Source organism: Suillus plorans (genome assembly GCF_016647745.1).
Source record: "Suillus plorans strain S12 chromosome Unknown HD556scaffold_34, whole genome shotgun sequence".
Taxonomy (NCBI): domain Eukaryota; kingdom Fungi; phylum Basidiomycota; class Agaricomycetes; order Boletales; family Suillaceae; genus Suillus; species Suillus plorans.
In genome coordinates this window covers 49,682-69,514 of record NW_024537418.1, presented here as the reverse complement: position 1 = coordinate 69,514, position 19,833 = coordinate 49,682, and the positions used below count along the sequence as shown (strand labels likewise).

Sequence of the window (19,833 nt, the reverse complement as noted above, 5' to 3'; positions counted from 1 at the left end):
GCAGGTACGGCGCCAGCCTGCCAGGCACAAGGTTACATAGCAGAGCAACTTTTGAATATAGGAGCGTTGCTGATGTATTTTACATAAAACTGGAAGGGAAGGTTTAGGCACGAGTCCCAAGTGCTAGTGAGGTCCTGCAAGGGTTACTTAGCGGGAACCGAACCGATTGTAAAAACAGAACAAGGCGAGAATAGATGAACATACCATAGAGGACTACTATGTGAGGAAAGGTTTGGCGGCCACCGGAAGTCTCACCGTTCGCCCCTTAGTTCACACACTGTCAGCAACTGCCACTAAGCCAGTTTCATTTCGTCTTCATAAACTCTGTTCTCACCAGAGCCTGGCATATAATTCTCATGTGTCCTAATCATAAGCACCCGTCGCCCGACTCTTCATGAAAATCGTTTAAACACGATTCAATTCAGAACCGCCAATTACATCTTCTGCTCACACCAGCTCATCTTGCCTGGCAGTTTTTTTTCTGGATCGTCTACGCGCAACACCGGGATACGCTTCTGACTGGGGATATTTGCCGGAAGTCACCGCTCTCCACACTGTCAGTTGCCCCATAGAAATTAGACAGGGTTATGTCAGTAATAACCCTTTCCTTCTTACTTATCCTCCCTTCATCTCTTCTGGAACCAGCTCCCCTCTCCAAGACAAAGCGACCGACAAGTGGCTAGCGGCGATTTACAGCTACAGACACAGCAGGCGAATGGTCAACTGGTCGGATTCCAGCGTCATCTCGAAATGCAGCACTATTGTAGAGCACACTAATTTTTTATGTCTTGGTATGTACATGTGCGTATTGTTACTTCTCATATTTAAGAGCTCCTGCTCATGGCCAACTTGTAGGTGGGAGTACGCAGGATCATGGCAAGTTGAACTTGCTTTGATTGGCAAACGCATACCACCTAGATGGCCTCTAGTAAGCAGCAGTTTGTATACTTGTCCATTATCACAGAAATGCCAATCTCATCAGCTACCGTACATCACCGGTCGTATTCTTCTTCTGTCGTCCATGGCTTTGATGTGCGTATCTGATTCATCGACTGTCACAGCAGACTCTCATGAACATCAGTTGCTGGCTCAGCAGCCCGGTCCCTCCTAGTGTGGATTGCCATAGTGAATCCTTCGTTAAATTTTAATCTACTAGACGCGTGCTCAGGTTCATCATGACAGGCGCTTTTTTGGCCTTTTCTGTGAGTGTGCTATGATGTACCGCTGATTCATCGTCTCAATTGCTGTGACAGTTTGCAGGAAATGCATCCATTGGTTGTTCTTCCTTGAACTTAATGTTACGACCGTGAGCTTCAGTAGCAATCTCGATTCTCGAAGCCCTCCCTCAACATGCACAGATTTATAATCTGGAGAGCATTCAGATGTATCCGTATATTTCTGGTCTTAGCCACGGTTGGCCACTGGATCATCCTGTTACGGGGTGAGTTGTCTGAAGCAATACTATAATTTGATCCTTAACACCGCCATCACAGTAATGGTTGCCTTCTCCGTCATGAAAGTGAATGGCAGTTGTGGCTTCATGGTCGTTGACCATACTGATATGACCACTATATTTGTCTACAGTATGTCCCAGAGACAGTGTTCTATTCCATCACTGACGCCTTGCGCAGCGATGGCTTATGATATACTGGCGCTTGTCTTGACTATAATCGGCCTTCGAAATATGCCATCGTCTAATGAATTGTGGAAAGTATTGTGCAAACAGGGGTTAACATATGTCCTGATCACCTGCTTGGCAAATATCATACCAGCCGTACGTGCTAATGAACAGAATCCAAGATCCATCTGATTCCGTGTCTCCTGCGAAGGCTGTGGCTTCGTTGAATCTGAATAGTAAGTGAACTCCTGCTATTTAATATCATTTTGAAATTTATAGCACGCTAGCTGTCATGAACGTTATATTTGCGATGCCGGGTAAGTTGTTGCAGAAAATTTCCAATCACTATCTGATCATTGTCATACCAGCATCTGCTATTAGGTCTGGATCTGCATACATTATCACGTCCGCCGTTTATTCAATTACTTTGTAGCACTGTCGCATCGGGTCGAATAGTTGTTGCCTTCCTAGACCTAAAGTCAAGGTACGAGTGACAAGATGGTTTTTAACCATATTCTCAACATTTCCAGCTCCTGCGCAGAAGACATAAGTAGTCGAGATGTGCCACTTACCACCGTGGTGACACTACCCATGTGAGTTTTTGCTATGAATTTTACCTCTATTGGATGATGGACATGGCGTACAGTGGATCCTCTATGGATGCCCCAAACCTCGTATGATACTTGGGACCGGATCGATCCGTCAGTTTCTGATGGAAAACTCGGGGAAGCGGTTCATTGACGTATAGTACGGCCGCCTTCGCATAGCCGGCTACAGGTTTGGGGTAGAAAAGAAGGCATCAGTAGTAGTATGGACTTTGCCTCTTTCTCGTGTGCTAGACTCCATTCCCTTTCTTCCTTAGCGACATTGTCAAGATAGCGAACTCGCAAATGAATCTTTTTACTTGTTTGGAGACGCGGCGGCCTTCTCACGAACTACTGACATCTGTGAGCATATCCTCCATCAACAGGATACGAGGTGTGGGTATAGCAATCAGCTGGCGTCTGGGGTACCGCATGGCTCTCGTTTATATGGTATGTGATCTCTCCGCTGCATAATTCGTGATGCCGGGCACGGGGTTAATAGGGGTCCAAGGGCGCCTATTCGGTCTCCACGGCCTTTCCACGACTCAGTCAGCACGTAGACCTGAATGTGCGTAGCTGCGCATCATCGACGTTCGCTTTGATATCAATCAGAACGTAGACCGGAATGTGCGTAGCTTCGCATCACCGACGATCGTCTTGCTCTCAGTCAGCACGTAGACTAGAATGTGCGTAGCTTCGCATCATCAACGATGCTTTGTTGGACTCAGGCCGCTGGCCCCTGCTCCAGGGACCAATCACTGCTTCTATATACACAGAATCCCTCTGATCGGCAATGCGTTCCGAATCGTCAAGTTCCTGACGTGGCACCTGATGATCGGCAAGTGGTCTCCAGCATCCAACTGCCCACGCCAGATACACCGAGTCGAATAAGGAGCCCGGACTTCAGGAGCTTGGGAAATGGTGTCTTGGACTATAATACATATGTAAAGAGCATCTATCTCGAGATGTTGGACGGCGAAACTCCAGCGAGAATAATTACACATGCTCACGTTCAAGTTCGTCGAATCTGAGGGCCTTGTGCCATATGCACTATGCACTACCTCTGAAGTACTAGTGACTAGTTTGGGCTACCTTAGGATGATTAGTTTCACTACATAGTCGAGATGTTGTCTTGTTATGCCTCCAAGTCTTGAAATTCAGGTTGGCTAATATCGGGTAATGTTATTGTACAGTATATGACCAGCGCTCCTAGGACTAATATTTACTGCAACTAAACATACAATCAAACTGCAACTCACCCAAACATTAATATCGCCAGTACCGAACTTCCAAAAGTATTACATTACACGATAACAGCTCAGCGGAACGCTGGCAAGTTGGCAACCCATAAATATGCGACAAATAAGAATAAATATAAAGGTATGATTCACGCCCTGGATACCGTGAACTCCACTTCCCGAGCCATCTCGTTCAGAAGGAATGGAATGTCATCTTCAGCTATACCGCATTCCTGCAAGACGGTCGGCCAGTTGTATTGCTCGTACCCTTGGTCTTGCTGGAGGCACCGGGTCACCTCACGGCGAACAACAAGAGAAGCATTGCACAGCTGCAGAGCGTTGTCTAGCGGAAAACTGAAATTGTGGTTATGGCTGGCAGGCCGTTCGCGGAGTATAGGTGAATCGCGATACGGGACGGGACAGTCACCCCCTGAGTTGTCGCATACGTCAAAAGAGCCTTCCCGACTGGGTAAAAACATGCTAGGAATGTCCGTCTCCGAAGGGTAGTGTTCCATAACGACGAGCGGTTGCTGGGGTAAATCTTTTTCTGTCCGTGGTGGATAACTGATGTCGCCTCGGGTGATCGTAGCTGACTGTGAAGAGAATCCAGGGCGGAGTGGTTGAACAATCTCGGGTGTACGAGGATTTGGATAACTAGAATGCGAACTAGAAGAGCTCTTGGAGCTAGACGAAAAGGGACGAGGTTTGGCTGGCGGCGGTAAGTGAAATCGCGGGATATGCGAATCATAGTCGTCAGTTGCATCTAGTGGAATATCGGGGAGGGGAGACGTCGGGGGTGGAGAATTGTATGAAATTCGGAGTTTGTTTTGAGAATGGGTAAGTGGTGATGACATCGGCGATGATGGGAGAGTAGAGGAGCGAGAGCGACCGGAGCCGGTTTGAAAAGCATACGGTGATAGTACAGACAATCTTCCTGGGGCATTGGTGGGTGGTAGTGAAGGTCTCCTCAACGAAGTCTCGTAAGTATTGTGCGACGCCTCCTCGGGTTGAATCCGATCTTCCTCTATTATGGATGTGCCTACATGTTGAACTGGCGAGTAAGATGGTTGTAACCAGCTTTGGGGGGTGGAGGGACTAGGACTTGGAGTTGCAAAATCTGGCTGCGCCGACAGGCTCTGACGACTATCCCGGCGAGTCCTCGCAGCCGTTTCACGGAGGACAAAGTCAGGCAGGGGTACATCTGGTGATCGTGGAAGACACGTAGATGCTCTAGCATCTCGGAAAGCGGTATGCAAAGTGGTGTCATTGATGAACTGCATGCAGGAAGTTGTGTTAACAGTGGGCGGCGATGGTAAAATATCAAGGCTACCGACTTTCAATTCCAGCTGTCGCAATTTTTTCAAGATGTGTTCTGTCGGCCTTCCTTTCTCCTGCTTTCGTGCTATGTACCTCGTAAGAGCTTGCCTAGCCTTGTCGGTGTCAGTCCCGCAGTTGGCAAGCACGGTGATAACCTAACATAGTAAGTATGTATGAGCATGAACGCCGCAGGAATAAGATAAATCACCTCCATTTGGGAATCACCGTTGAAGATAGTGCTCATATTACTAGTAAGTGGGGTTTCCTGCTTGTATCAGCCGTTTTGACGAAAGTGGATGGTATAATGATAGTAGGGAGGGAGCAATATTAAGGAGCGCTGGGGTTGCCCATACTATGCATCCACGTTTATGAGCAATTTGGAACGTTATCGCAGTCTGCCAAGTGATCTCTGTGGCATCGGTGCACCAGGGCCCAGTACCCACTAAACGCCGTACCAATACTAAATTACATTAACGCACGTTTGCCGACGCAGAAGTAAAATTCCTTATTTTGAAGAATAGCCGTCGCGGAGCTCGATTTTACCTGGAAATGAGCACTTGAGCCCCGCTACTGAAGCTTTGAAGCTAGAAGGGTTCACTTACATGCCACCCTTCCCAAGTATGTACTAGCGTCCGTAGCACGTTCGTCTGGTAATAGTGCCGGGATTCGGGTCAAGGACAAGACCCGCATCAGCTGCGGAAGAATCCCGACTTGATCCCGACAGGCCCCTCCCGGGCGCCACTATGAGCGCGTAGAATAAAGACCACGTTCTTGTCAGGGAGAAGAAAAGCACTACAAATTAAGGCACTTATATGGGTCATGCACCCGCGACAGGGATGCACCCAGTGACTGCAGTCCCTAGTAGCGGGCAAAAATGTTTCACTTGTACGGTAGATAGTTCATTCGAGTCGCAACCTCAGGCTCACCCTGTCCGGATCTCCAGTCCAACGGAACCTGGACGCGACAAATATAAACCTGATAGATGATCATAATGGATGTGCCACTTACTGCGCCTGTGGAGCCATAGTACATCATAATAGTTCAAACCAGAACGCTCCGTGTCGGTGTTCCACTAAAAATGGATGATTTGAATAGAGGCCCGATGAGAATGGAGAGCCAATGCTCCCTCGAAGTTCCTGGATCATCGGAACTGGGTTGATGCAGGGTCACCGAGAATGAGGCGGTATGGCAATGTTTTGACATGTCGGCATCATCGATCAGCGCTCAGCGCTAGTAATCATAGCCTACGGGCGATTTCGGGGAGCATTATGGTACTAAAACCAAGTTGTCCGACCGCCTTACCTCATCTCAACTTTGTCTCAGAAAATATAGACAACTGTCACGAAGACTTCATGGTGGCCCTGGACAATGCCAATGGGAACTCTTTCAATTGCTGTCTGAAACCCTTAATTTTTCAAGTTGAAGTCTTCGATCAATCTTTGATAGATGATCTAATCATCATTGGTGGAACAACGTACATAGTGCTCATCGCCGAAACGTTCGAACAATGATCGGTCATCGCTAACTGAGTTCTAAGTATATCGTGTATGTCCAGAGTTTCCAATGACAATGTGTCGAACAGGAGCATCATGATCAGGGCATACAGTACCTGCAAGCTCCCCTAACAATTTCAAACCGACGATGATTCAGCTCTGAAGGAAAAAAAAAACTTCTGTTCTCTATCCACTATTGTCCAGTTTGCGCTTCTTGTTCCACGCCACCGTAGTCTGAACTCTATTGCCGTTCGTTGTGAGGCTGTCCGACAACTGTGCTGCAAAGTCAGACAAGCCAGCCAAGCGACCTGCAGCGCGCGCCCGCGTTATCCAGAGTTTGGGATCAGAAAAATCGATCGCCTTGCCACGCGAGGGACCGGCAGCAGCGTTTGCAGCAGTGCCTGTGGTGGAACGAGGGTAGTGTGCCCCAGTAGAGTTAGAGCCAAAAGTGAATGCACCAGATGGACCGAAGGTACGGTTCTGAGGAGTGCTTTTAGTGCTATTAGCGGCGTTCACACTACTTCCCGCAGCGACGTTCTGCTTCGTATTACATCGAGAGTAGTATGCACGTGCAAAAGCAGCGACTGCAACCTCGTGATCAGCACCGCCTGTTGTGTTCATAGATCCAGGGCGCACACTTTTAGTGGGGACGCGTGCTTCTGAGGACGCTACGGTAGTTGGGACTGGGTTCGCCGAGTGCGTAGACGTAGTACCGGCACCTCTGGTAGATCTGCGCGAAGGGTCGCACTTTACAGCATCAGTGGGGGCTATGGCTGCCGTCGACGCACTCGTAGGTGGAGCTACTGTGGATGCAGGGGTAACAGGGCGTGGGCGGGCGGGTATAACGATAGTGATGGGAGCCGATGCGTCCCCATCTCGACCCTGACCACGTCCTCGTGCGTCGCCTATATTCCCCCTCGCACCCCTAGCACGCAAATAGATACGACCGCCTCTAGCAGGGGCTGCTTGTGCTTGTGCCAAGTTCTGGGTGCCAGTCGTTGCCTCCGACAGCGTTGCAGTAGTATTCACATGTCCGGTAGCGTCGGGTTTTGATGATGCACGGGAAGCGGAGGGTGGGAGTTCGATGAACCAAGGCACAGTCAAAGGGGGTTGTCGCACGGTAATGGGCGCCAGTTTCAGATTCGAGCTAGCAGCAGTACCAGTGATCGTTTGTTCCGAATTCCAATTAACTGAGATATTTGAGTTAGCTGTGGACCGAGATGCTGAATGGGTGGGAGTCACAGGCATGCGAGAAGGCATCACTCTCCCGCACGTGGGACACTTGACGCCTGTAAGCACGACTGTATTCGCCTCCACCTTGCGCAAGATCCTATCAATCCCACGGAGAGGTGTATGATACAAACTCCCATTGTTAGGCGTATGATAAATACTGGCAGAGCGTGTGCACACCATCACACCCGCTACAGAAGGGTTAGGGGTTGTTGCACTCTTCTGTGTAACTTCAGAGACAGCCTTGTACGTTTCATGGCTCGAAGTTGTCGAATTCTGATCTTTCTTCGCTTCCTCTTTCTTCGCCTGTTCTTTCTTGCGCTGGCGAGCTTTGGTCTGTTTCTCACTTTCAGCTAGTGCCGCTGCTTGCGCTTGTTTGGGAACTTTGATTTGTCTGCCGAATCTTGTCGTCGTAGGAAGGTTCACAGGAAGGTTCAGTGGTGACCGAGCTGCAACGGAAAGTCATAAATCACCATCCTACAACCAGTATCTCAGAGATGACTTACGCCGGTGTTGCTCAAGGGTGTCGTGAATACGAGAGCTGGCTTCCACAGCAAAAGGCAATTGTTGGCTCATCTCGAAGTCTGATGAAAAGAAGTCAGGTATAAATTTAGAACGCTGATCGAGCCACCCGACCGTATCCGAACGCAAAGTCCTCAATATCCAGACTAGACGCTCCACGACCATGCATGTTTTCAATTGCTGCATCTGCGATACTATCAATAAGTTGGGTGTGAGCTTCATAGATAGTGTTCGTGATGATGGTCAAAAGCTGGAGGGGCAGATCATATCGAGAGCTCTGGGTATTCTTTAAAGTGGCTCTTACCACAGGTATATCGCTTCCCACAGTTGACATCCCAAAACGCGCGCGGAAGTACTCCGTCGCCCATCTGTGCACATCCGTGAAGTTCTCGATCAGCTGAGGACCGAGTTGGCGAGATGGATCAATAGAAGGATTTTTGGGGTGGTCGCGATTGGCAAGCAATTGCAGGGCCCCCTGGATAAATTGAGAAGGCTCGTTAAGCTATGAAATCGTCAATGGAGTGTTTCTGTGACATGAGCAGAAAGAACTTACCGATACACTGACCCTCTGACCGAGTGGCAGAGGAATTTGCCTGTTGGCATAATCCTGTAGGATGGGCCGAGTATGTGCAACCCATTCGTCGGTTGACTGGAAGCTGAGTCGTAACATGCTGACAAGTAGATGGAGCGCCATGACTCACAGAAAAATCGGGTAATGGATAATATAGATCCTCATCGTCCAACGGGCCAAGATCAGTTGGATGTTGACCAGAATAGAATCTGTCTTCTGTCGAAGCTTTCCCCTTGCCCTTTGAGGCAGCAGAACATCCTCTGTCAGCATTCTTCTTAGGTAGCGAAATAAATTCCTGAAGTGTGGGCTGCAAAAGCGGTGGGAAAATGGTCGATGGTAAGCGCTGAGTAGATAAGCCTATGCCACCAGGTAAGAGCTCGTGCGGTTGGTCAGGAAGAGTGGAGTATACGTTGTCACACATGCCACTATATGAAATGAGAGCTGGCGTTGTGGTATCAGAAGGATCATAAGAGTAGTATGAATCTGCGTCTGTGGTGGGTGGTACTGATGTAGATTTGATGGCAGGCTGGTATCCCTCATCCTTATCATCCGAGGGAGGGGTTGTTCGTGATGAGGTGTATGACGCAGTATCTACGTTTGAGGTAGCGCGTTGGACACGAGCCGATCTTCTGACCATACTGTGAGACTAGTGATATGGAAAATGAGTGGTTCTGTCTGCTGAATGAAAAAACTGGTGCTTATGAAAGACCAAGCAGTCACTGCTGTGGCTGCCCATCGTCATCGTCAAAACACGCAAACAGGTTATCACTGCTTCAAAAACAAAGGTGTAAGACCGTGATTCAGCGTGAAAGGGAGTGTTAGACAAAGGGAGTATATCATGTTACCGACTTGGAAAAGTGAGAATGGTGCTATACAATGAATCGGCATTGTCTCTCAGAGTCTAGAGATCATGATACGTAGGATGTTACTAGCATGAAGTAAATTTGTTGACTATTACATAATTTAAAGTTACTCTCAGTCACTCACGTGCTCACGAGTTGCGGCGCGCAGAGTCCAGACCAACTTTTTATTAGCTGCTTCAGCAATGCTTGACTCACATCAACAAAGTGCCAATCCGAACGAAACACGCTCGTCGCTAATATTGCAACAAGGCAATTACTAGATCACGCTGCTACAATGAATATCACAAGCAAGGTTTCAGGCCCAGGTTCCACCCGGCATTTCACGAGTACGAATTAATCTTCAAAACATTATTGGCGGCCTCATGAGCACGAACTATAGTCAAAGTATAGTCATCCCATTGTGCATCATATAGCAATCGGTGCGTAATTCGAAACTGTTATCGCCCCACAATTCAAAGAATCTGACATCGCTGTCATACACAGAAACAAACATGCGCGCAATCGCCCTACATCGCTTTACAATCGTACAGTCATGATTCGAGTTGTATTGAATTATCATGCATCTTGTGCTTCCCACTGCAAGTTGCGTAGTCTGGCAGTACTTCCAAATTTGACGAGGGCTTCGAGAGTGGTTTGGGATGGCACTTCCTTCTGCCGAGAGACAAACCTGTGCAGCCCGCTCGAAACTTGGGGATGTTGGCTCAAGAATGGAAATGTAGTTGTGCTTATTCCAGAAGCGTAGACCCTTAGACATGGGTCCGTTTCAACAAGATTTGGTTCATTTTCCAGGAATGTAACGTTGAGCTTTGGTTCCACATTGAGGTCGAGGAGAAGAGCGATGTAGAGGGGATTCGATAGCCACTGGATTGAATCATGCGTACGAGTGAGTCTTGCCCATGGTAATTCTTTCCCGCTTTGTCGGAAATAAATATCTGTGAGACGTGTTTTAGATCTTCGGAGCCAAGGATACGATCGTCAAAATAGATGGGAATCATCTTGTCAACAGTTGGCTGTATGACGTCAGTCCGCTTCTTGTACGTAATCGTACATCCGTTTCTTGCACCATAGCAGCATATGATGCTACCAGTGTCATTTGTTATCTCTTTGGACCATATGCTACGTACTATACAGTTTCAAAATTTCACCTTCGACACTCAGCCACAGATTCGCCATGTTCATATATCAGTAGCGCCGTTACAGTTCGCGCCGTCTCACCTCAGCGTTGTCCTGACATTACGCTGAGATTCACTCCGTTCTAGTTTCGTACATCGACGAGCAGCTGCATGCAGATGATGGCATTGGACCGCGCTTGTGCGATGCCAATATCGCAAAGTCCACTCTTCGGCACTGCATCTCAGAGGCGTAGGCCGTAGCTAATTATCAGTGCGGAGTACAAAGTTCTGTTTTTAGAATGATGCCTGTGCTTCCACCGAACCTCTATTACAATGTTTTGTAAATCTAACGGTCGACGGTCCTGTAGCACAGGCAATCCAACGGGTCATCGAGAACGACATGAAAATCTATCTTAATCTTCAGGTGGAGTCAAAACGTCTTGGAACACGCGCGTCCACCACTAACTTATCACCAGGGTGGTCACATCAGGTTCCTATACCATAGGAAGACCGCAATACGTGCCTCGCACAGATCCGATTTATCCGCACGTTTGTATAAGTATAAGTCAGCGTAATCATGCACTCTAATCTCACCGTACCCGTCGCTCATCACAGTAAGTCACCACCTTTGTGTTCTGGAGTAGCTGACGAGTTGCAAAGTAGCGGGGTGTCTCAATTGTGACGATAAGCAAGCCGGACCGTTTCAATGGCGATTATCATTGCCGCATGCACCCTTATCATTATCATAGCCAGCGTCTGGATAGTGAAACAACGATATCAGGCCGCAAGACGTTTGCCATTACCCCCTGGACCGCCTGGACGTTGGCTATTAGGAAATGCGATGCCAGAGTCACAGTAAGTCATTGTCAAGGGACACTAACATGATCTCTATCTAACCCCTCACGCAGTGCCCCGTTTCAATTCGCGAGATGGACAGAACAATACGGACCCGTGTTCTCGCTCAAACAAGGCCATAGGATTTTCGTAGTTATAGGACGTCATCAGGTTAGCATAAAACAATATATTGTCTAGCCAGACATGAAGTGGATCACGTCACAGGCTGCGGTGGATATCATGGAAAAAGAGGGAGCAAATGTTGCCGACCGCCCACGTGTTATTGGAGTGCAAGAGACGTTGTCTGGCGGGTTCAGGGTGTCCCTTGAGGACAGTAATGAGAGATTGCGCCAGATGCGCAGGTACATTTCCTGTCTCTACTAGGTGCTATCAGTGAGACTAAATGTAAAGCAGGGTCTTGCATCCAAACTTGCAACCTAAGGCTGCGGAGACCTATGAGCCCATGCAGACCAGGCATGCGAAGAATCTGGTTCTAGACATCTTAAATGATCCAAAGAACCACCAGAGACATGCCATGCGGTACGAACACCAGCTCATACTCGCGGTGCCAGTGTTAATCCGAGGATTTCAGTTATTCAGCTTCCGTGATCATGTCCTTCACCTATGGAAAAATTACTCCGACTTCATATACAGATCCTGAAGTCGTTTCCATCAATAGGTTTTCTACGCGTCTTGGTCAAGCTATAAAGCCAGGAGCATATCTTGTGGATACGTATCCAATCCTGCGTTTTGTCCCAGGCTACCTGAGTGGGCTGAAGGCATGGCACAAAGAAGAACTTGCTTTCTATGACGGGCAGTTAGACGCGGTGCGAAGACAGATGGTTCGTGATGATTCGCTTGTGATGATAGATATGCTCGCTCACCACTGTAAAGCGTGAGGGGACTGCAAGTCCATCCTTTGCGAGGTTCCTGTTGGAGCACCAGAAACAGTATCAGCTCGAAGATAAGGGACTGGGATACCGCGCAGGTGTGGTATTTGCGGCTGGTTATGATACGGTAAGTTCTTACATTTGCATTGCGTCTTCACTCGACAACTGTTGTAGACCGCGTCTGCAATCACAATTATGATGATGGCTGCTGCCACTCATACAGATGCGCAGGCTCGCGTACAAGAGGAGCTCGATAACGTCGTGGGGCGCACGCGGCGTACGTTTACGTTATGCATTGTCTTTGTTCGTCTACTGACTGAGACAGCTCCTGATTAGTGCCGATGTTTGCTGATCACGAAATGCTGCCGCAGGTTACCGCGTTCATACTAGAGAGTCTCAGGTGGAGACCTGTCACTCTTGGAGGTACGTTTTATTTGAGTTGTGATGATGCGATAATGAACAACCACCTTGCACTACAGGCCTTGCGCATCGCGCGAGTAAGGACGTCATTTGGAACAACTACCTCATTCCTGCAGGTGCGACTGTGATTGGGAACCATTGGTCAGTAGGCAATCATTTTCGTCCTCTCACCTTTGGATCTGAAGCTCGTGCTTCAGGGCTATCGCAAACGACCCTGAAGTCTTTCCAGAACCACAAACGTTTAATCCCCAGCGTTGGATTGACGATGCAGGTCGTGTGCGCGATGATCTCCGGTTTTTTACTTATGGCTTTGGCCGTCGGTGAGTGACATCGTTCATCTCTCGACCATTTCTTATCCCTTACTTGAAAATGTCAGAGTGTGTCCCGGTCAACATTTTGCGAATCGGTCGGTCTTCATCAACACGGCTCTTACTCTGTGGGCCTTCCGCCTTTCTGAGAATCCTGCCGCGAAGATTGACACGCTTGCATTCTCGGACACTTTACACATACATGCTGCTCCGTTTGAGATATGTTTTGAGAAGAGGATCGAAGAGAACGTGATCAGGGAACTATGCGCACCGGCCAAATGAGAGGCGTTTATTCTAGAAACTTGAATTTTTGTGCAAAGGAGTTTGTCTTGCGTCTTGGTGTTTTTTTCGTTGTCTATCCGACTCAAACTCGTCGTTACACCTAACTTTGTATATCTTTAAACAGGTGTCAAGATATGACTATCGACGTCACTTTCGTATGTACTCATCCTTTTCTTTACATATGCAATGACTCTTTGTTACATGCCTCATACACGTTCTCCTTTGATTCTCCGTCGAATATCCTCAGTGTTTTGGCCCAATGAACTAGCGGCGCGCTGCAGGGCTCACCCGCCGAGTCTCGTTATTCCTAGGCAGAGTTTATAAGTTCGGATTGCAAAATTCTATTTTTAGAATGATGAAGTCGGCCTCCATTACTTAATATTTTGTAAACCTAATTAACGGTCGACGGTCCTGTCGCACGAACAATCCAACGGGTTATCGAGAACGACATGAAGATCTACTCTAATCTTCAGGTGGAGTCAAAATGTCTTGGAACACGTGCGTCCACCACTGACTTGTCACCAGGGTGGTCACATTCGGTTCCTATACTATAGGAAGACCGCAATACGTGACTCGCACAGGTCCGATTTATCCGCGCACGCCGCTGCCAGGCGTTCAATCCGTGTTTGTACGAGTATAAATCAGCGTAATCGTGCACTCTAATCTCACCGTACCCGTCGCTCATCACAGTACGTCACCACCTTTGTGTTCTGGAGTATTTGACGTGTTGCAAAGTTAGCGGGGTGTCTGAATCGTGACTATCGGCAAGCTGGACCTTTTCAATGGCGATTATCATTGCCGCATGCACCCTTATCATTATCATAGCCAGCGTCTGGATAGTGAAACAACGATATCAGGCCGCAAGACGGTTGCCATTACCACCTGGACCGCCTGGACGTTGGCTATTAGGAAATGCGATGCCAGAGTCACAGTAAGTCATTGTCAAGGGACACTAACATGATCTCTATCTAACCCCTCACGCAGTGCCCCGTTTCAATTCGCGAGATGGACTGAGCAATACGGACCTGTGTTCTCGCTCAAACAAGATCGTAGGATTTTCGTGATTATAGGGCGTCATCAGGTAAGTATAAAGCAATTCATCGTTTAGCCAGGCATGAAGTGAGCCTCGTTATAGGCTGCGATAGATATCATGGAAAAACAGGGAGCAAATGTTGCCGACCGCCCACGTTCTATTGCAGTACAAGAGACGTTGTCTGGCGGGTTGAGAATGCACCTTGAGGACAGTAATGAGAGATGGCGCCGGATGCGCAGGTACACATCCTGTCTCTACTAGGTTTGATCAGTGACTAAATGTAAAGCAGAGTCTTGCATGCAAACTTGCAACCCAAGGTTGCGGAGACTTATGAGCCCATGCAGACCAGGCATGCGAAGAATCTGGTTCTAGATATCTTAAATGATCCGAAGAACCACCAGAGACATGCCATGCGGTACGAACACCAGCTCATACTCGCAGTACCGGTGTTAATCCGAGGATTTTAGTTATTCAGCTTCCGTGATCATGTCCTTCGCCTATGGAAAAATTACTCCGACTTCATATACAGATCCTGAAGTTGTTTCCATCAATATGTTTTCTGCGCGTTTTGGTCAAGCTATGAAGCCGGGAGCGTATCTTGTGGATGCGTATCCAATCCTGCGTTTCGTCCCAGGCTACCTGAGCGAGCTGAAGGCATGGCACAAAGAAGAACTTGCTTTCTATGACGGGCAGTTAGATGCAGTGCGAAGACAGATGGTTCGTGATTTCTTGTGATGATAGATATGCTCGCTCACCACTGCAAAGCGTGAGGGAACTGCCACAAGTCCATCATTTGCGAGGTTCATATTAGAGCACCAGACACAGTACCAGCTCGAAGATAAGGAACTGGGATACCTTGCAGGTGTGATATTTGGGGCCGGTTCTGCTACGGTAAGTTCTTACATTGCATCGCATCTTCGCTCGACAACTGTTGTAGACCGCGTCTGCAATCACAATTATGATGATGGCTGCTGCCACTCATACAGATGCGCAGGCTCGCGTACAAGAGGAACTCGATAACGTCGTGGGGCGTACTACGCGGTGTATGTTTACGTTATGCATTTTCTTTGTTTGTCTACTGACTGAGATAGCTCCTGATTAGTGCCGATGTTTGTTGATCAGGAAATGCTGCCGCAGGTTACCGCGTTCATGCTCGAGAGTCTCAGGTGGAGACCTGTCAATCTTGGAGGTACATCTTATTTGAGCTGTGATGATGCGATAATGAACGACCACCTTGCACCACAGGGTCTGCGCATCGCACGAGTAAGGACATTGTTTGGAACAACTACCTCATTCCGGCAGGTGCGACTGTTATTGGGAACCATTGGTCAGTAGGCAATCATTATCGTCCTCTCACTTTTAAGTCTGACGCTCGTGCTTCAGGGCTATCGCAAACGATCCTGAAGCCTTTCCAGAACCACAGACGTTTAATCCCCAGCGTTGGATCGACGATGCAGGTCGTGTGCGCGATGATCTCCGGTTTTTCGCTTTCGCTTTTGGCTTTGGCCGTCGGTGAGTGGCATCGTTCATCTCTCGACCATTTGTTATGCCTTACTTGAAAATGTCAGAGTGTGTCCCGGTCAACATCTTGCGAATCGGTCGGTCTTCGTCAACACGGCTCTTATTCTGTGGGCCTTCCGCCTTTCTGAGAATCCTGCCGCGAAGATTGACACGCTTGCATTCTCGGACACTTTCATCATACATGCTGCTCCGTTTGAGATATGTTTTGAGAAGAGGATCGATGAGAGCGTGATCAGGGAACTATGCGCACCGGACAAATAAGAGGCGTTTATTCTAGAAACTTGAATCGTCGTGCAAAGGAGTTCGTCTTGTGTTTTGTAGTCTTTTCGTTGTCAGTCTGACTTAAACTCATCGTAACACCTAACTTTGTATATCTTTAAACAGGCACGATTGTAATGATGAACTGGCTCCCTTTGGTGTTATCACACATCAAGTATCTCTTAATACACTGCGATATTCTCCAAGTTGCGTGGCTGAAGACGAGACGGGAACAATACAGGCTTAGCAGGACGCCATAGGACCACAACGCGACCCAAAGCACACACCAACCATTCCTCAACCCCACTTTACCGCTCCTTCATCAGTCTCCTGTATTTGTGCCACTCCGGTGGCCAAATACCTGTTACAGCAGACCAACAAAAACATTCGCAGCCTGAACTCAGACGCAGGGCGCAGGTGCCCTTTAGACTAGATTTGAAACGTCCGACATATGGTAGATATACCCCAAATGGACACAAAAATGTATTTTTTTAAAAAAAAAAAAGTTGCGTGGCTGATCGTGAACTGTTTACAGACAGTCCCCGGACAAAACGAAGTATAGTATTGAAGTGGTATCCTTTTACCATTCAATTATTCTGCCACCACCCATGCGCTTTCTTTTTCTAGCTGGCCAAAACGAAGAGCAGACAACTTGACATCGCTCTCACAGTTGACACGGGTTTCATTGTGTCCTTCCCAGTCTCATGGTTCCGGTCACGGTAGCCTTTAACGCGGCTGACAGTCCCATCAACTCTAATTTTTCCCTTCACTTTGAGGCACCGTAAGCTATGTGACATATCTCGCTGAATTCTTACTCGGCACTTCAAAGGTGAATTCGATTCGGACAACCTGATCTTCCAGAACACGCATGTCCTTCAGCCCTTCAACAACTTTTCTTCTACGATCCTCCGCGAAGTTTGGGGAGTGCATGGAGTGAGGGGTTCTAGAGCAGGAGCTACACACCAAGGGCCTGTACACTCGGTCCTCTCCATAGCTTAGTCAATGCGTAGATTAGGTTTCTAGCATGTTGTTGCGTAGCTTCACCTGATGCCTCAGGCCTCAGGTAACACAACACCGGTTTTGCAGATTAGGCTAGTAATTAGGTTGTTATAAATTCGGAGTACAAATGTCTATTTTTAGAATGGCGACCTACTTTATTACTTCCACTGAGTCGACCTGTTTTGTGAACCTATTATGTAATGGTCAACGGGTCATCGAGAACGACATGAAGATTTACCTTGTTCTTCAGGTGTCGAAATGTCTTCGCACTCGTGCGTCCAAGGACTACTAACGTCTTGCCAGGGTGGTCATCAAGTTCTTGGCCTATACTATAGGAAGACTGCAATATATGATTCGCACACGTTTCATTAATGCAGGTGTTCGGTCCGTGCCATGCGTATAAGTATTGAAGGCAGTGTAATCATGCGCTCTAATCTCACCGTACTCGTCGCTCATCACAGTAAGTCACCACCTTTGTGTTCTGGAGTACTTGACGCATTGCAAAGTAGCGGAGTGTCTCAATTGTAACGATAAGCAAACCGGACCGTTTTAATGGCGATTATCATTGCCGCATGCACCCTTATCATTATCTTAGCCAGCGTCTGGATAGTGAAACAACGATACCAGGCTGCAAGACGGTTGCCCTTACCGCCTGGACCGCCTGGACGTTGGCTATTAGGAAATACGATGCCAAAGTCATAGTAAGTCATTGTCAAGGGACACCGACATGATCTCTATCTAACCCCTCACGCAGTGCCCCGTTTCAATTCGCGAGATGGACAGAGCAATACGGACCTGTGTTCTCGCTCAAACAAGGCCATAGGATTTTCGTAGTTATAGGACGTCATCAGGTCAGCATAAAACAACACATTGTCTAGCCAGACATGAAGTAGATCACGTCACAGGCTGCGGTGGATATCATGGAAAAAGAGGGAGCAAATGTTGCTGACCGTCCGCGTTCTATTGCAGTGCATGAGACATTGACTGGCGGGTTGGGACCGCTCCTTGAGGGCCCTGGTGAAAGATTGCGCCGGGTGCGCAGGTACACATCTTGTCTCTACCAGGTGCGATCAGCGAGACTGAATGTAAAGCAGGGTCTTGCATGCAGGCTTGCAACCCAAGGTTGCGGAGACCTACGAGCCCATCCAGACCAGGCATGCGAAGAATTTGGTTCTGGATATCTTAAATGATCCAAAGAACCACCAAGGTCATGCCATGCGGTGCGAACACTTGCTCTTACTCCCGCGGTACAGGTGGTAATCCGAGCATTTTAGTTATTCAGCTTCGGTGGTCATGTCCTTCACCTATGGAAAAATTACTCCGACCTCATATACAGATCCTGAAGTTGTTGCCGTCAATATGGTTCTTGCGCGTTTTGGTCAAGCTATGAAGCCGGGAGCATATCTTGTGGATGCGTATCCAATCCTGCGTTTCGTCCCAGGCTACTTGAGTCAGCTGAAGGCATGGCACAAAGAAGAAATTGCTCTCTATAATGTGCAGTTGGACGCGGTGCGAAGACAAATGGTCTGTGGTTTTCTTGTGATGATAGATATGCTCGTTCACCACTGTGAAGCGTGAGGGGACTGCAAGGCCATCCTTTGCGAGGTTCATGTTAGAGCACCAGAAACAGTACCAGCTCGAAGACAAGGACCTGGCATACATTGCAGGAGCGATGTTTGGGGCCGGTTCTGATACGGTGAGCTCTTACATTGCATCGCGTCTTCGCTCGACAACTGTTGTAGACCGCGTCTGCAATCACAATTATGATGATGGCTGCTGCCACTCATACAGATGCGCAGGCTCGCGTACAAGAGGAACTCGATCACGTCGTGGGGCGTACGCGGCGTAGGTTATCCCGTTTCGTTGTTCGTCTACTGACTGAGACAGCACCTGATTAGTGCCAATGTTTGATGATCAGGAAATGCTGCCCCAGGTTACCGCGTTCATGCTCGAGAGTCTCAGGTGGAGACCTGTCAGTCTTGGAGGTACGTCTTCTTTGAGCTGTGATGACGTGATAATGATCGACCACCTTGCACTACAGGCTTTCCGCATCGCGCGAGTAAGGACATCGTTTGGAACAACTACCTCATTCCGGCAGGTGCGACTGTGATTGGGAACCATTGGTCAGTAGGCAATCATTTTCGTCCTCTCACCTTTGGATCTGACGCTCGTGCTTCAGGGCTATCGCAAACGACCCTGAAATCTTCCCGGAACCACACAGGTTTAATCCCCAGCGTTGGATTGACGATGCAGGTCGTGTGCGCAGTGATCTCCGATTTTTTACTTTTGGCTTTGGCCGCCGGTGAGTGGTATTGTTTATCTCTCGACCATTTCTTATGCCTTACAGAGTGTGTCCTGGTCAACATGTTGCGAATCGGTCGGTCTTCATCACCACGGCTCTCATTCTGTGGGCTTTCCGCCTTTCTGAGAATCCTGCCGCGAAGATTGACACGCTTGCATTCTCCGATACTGCAAACATACATGCTGCTCCGTTTGAGATATGTTTTATGAAGAGGATCGACGAGAACGTGATCAGGAAACTCTGCGCACCGGGCAAATAAGAGGCGTTTATCCTAGAAACTTGAATTTTTGTGCAAAGGAGTTCGTCTTGCGTCTTGGTGTTTTTTTTCGTTGTCTATCCGACTCAAACTCGTTACACCTAACTTTGTATATCTTCAAACAGGTGTCAAGGTAGTATGACTATCAACGTCACTCTTGTACGTACTCATCCTTTTCTTTA

At 48.1% G+C, this 19,833-nt stretch overlaps 6 protein-coding genes across 6 annotated transcripts; 4 read left to right on the top strand and 2 right to left on the bottom strand.

Moving 5' to 3' along the window:
• Positions 1-513: 513 nt before the first annotated feature.
• On the top strand, positions 514-2,563 carry HD556DRAFT_536422 (uncharacterized protein). The gene is made up of 17 exons (XM_041310895.1): positions 514-589; positions 646-801; positions 856-928; positions 983-1,032; positions 1,082-1,125; positions 1,183-1,202; positions 1,254-1,306; positions 1,359-1,441; positions 1,494-1,583; positions 1,632-1,774; positions 1,830-1,854; positions 1,906-1,935; positions 1,987-1,999; positions 2,052-2,102; positions 2,149-2,211; positions 2,265-2,426; positions 2,481-2,563. Exons 2-16 carry the CDS (start codon positions 716-718, stop codon positions 2,296-2,298), a joined length of 858 nt encoding a protein of 285 aa, XP_041159303.1. The 5' UTR covers positions 514-589; positions 646-715; the 3' UTR covers positions 2,299-2,426; positions 2,481-2,563.
• A 779-nt stretch (positions 2,564-3,342) lies between these two features.
• On the bottom strand, positions 3,343-5,368 carry HD556DRAFT_536401 (uncharacterized protein). Its single transcript, XM_041310894.1, has 4 exons — positions 5,360-5,368; positions 4,966-5,300; positions 4,775-4,912; positions 3,343-4,714 (listed from the first exon to the last, which is right to left on the bottom strand). The coding sequence occupies exons 2-4, from the start codon at positions 4,999-5,001 to the stop codon at positions 3,590-3,592; spliced, it is 1,299 nt and encodes a 432-aa protein (XP_041159302.1). The 5' UTR covers positions 5,002-5,300; positions 5,360-5,368; the 3' UTR covers positions 3,343-3,589.
• Positions 5,369-6,183: 815 nt separating this feature from the next.
• HD556DRAFT_1377513 (uncharacterized protein) lies at positions 6,184-9,498 on the bottom strand. The gene is made up of 6 exons (XM_041303126.1): positions 8,704-9,498; positions 8,556-8,651; positions 8,307-8,504; positions 8,117-8,252; positions 7,987-8,064; positions 6,184-7,929 (listed from the first exon to the last, which is right to left on the bottom strand). Exons 1-6 carry the CDS (start codon positions 9,208-9,210, stop codon positions 6,437-6,439), a joined length of 2,508 nt encoding a protein of 835 aa, XP_041159301.1. The 5' UTR covers positions 9,211-9,498; the 3' UTR covers positions 6,184-6,436.
• Positions 9,499-11,140: 1,642 nt separating this feature from the next.
• On the top strand, positions 11,141-13,396 carry HD556DRAFT_1527769 (cytochrome P450). Its single transcript, XM_041309360.1, has 12 exons — positions 11,141-11,162; positions 11,209-11,403; positions 11,457-11,553; positions 11,608-11,744; positions 11,797-11,922; positions 11,975-12,224; positions 12,277-12,399; positions 12,447-12,549; positions 12,609-12,695; positions 12,752-12,833; positions 12,890-13,012; positions 13,069-13,396. The coding sequence occupies exons 2-12, from the start codon at positions 11,255-11,257 to the stop codon at positions 13,280-13,282; spliced, it is 1,491 nt and encodes a 496-aa protein (XP_041159300.1). The 5' UTR covers positions 11,141-11,162; positions 11,209-11,254; the 3' UTR covers positions 13,283-13,396.
• A 668-nt stretch (positions 13,397-14,064) lies between these two features.
• On the top strand, positions 14,065-16,097 carry HD556DRAFT_1309028 (cytochrome P450; the record flags this gene model as incomplete). Its single annotated transcript, XM_041300225.1, has 11 exons — positions 14,065-14,213; positions 14,267-14,363; positions 14,418-14,554; positions 14,605-14,730; positions 14,783-15,032; positions 15,057-15,206; positions 15,253-15,358; positions 15,418-15,504; positions 15,561-15,642; positions 15,699-15,827; positions 15,884-16,097. 11 exons carry the CDS (start codon positions 14,065-14,067, stop codon positions 16,095-16,097), a joined length of 1,527 nt encoding a protein of 508 aa, XP_041159299.1.
• Positions 16,098-17,645: 1,548 nt separating this feature from the next.
• Positions 17,646-19,654, top strand: HD556DRAFT_1238834 (cytochrome P450; the record flags this gene model as incomplete). Its single annotated transcript, XM_041297998.1, has 11 exons — positions 17,646-17,794; positions 17,848-17,944; positions 17,999-18,135; positions 18,185-18,313; positions 18,368-18,617; positions 18,667-18,789; positions 18,836-18,938; positions 18,992-19,078; positions 19,135-19,216; positions 19,273-19,395; positions 19,441-19,654. 11 exons carry the CDS (start codon positions 17,646-17,648, stop codon positions 19,652-19,654), a joined length of 1,494 nt encoding a protein of 497 aa, XP_041159298.1.
• Between the last annotated feature and the right edge of the window lie 179 nt (positions 19,655-19,833).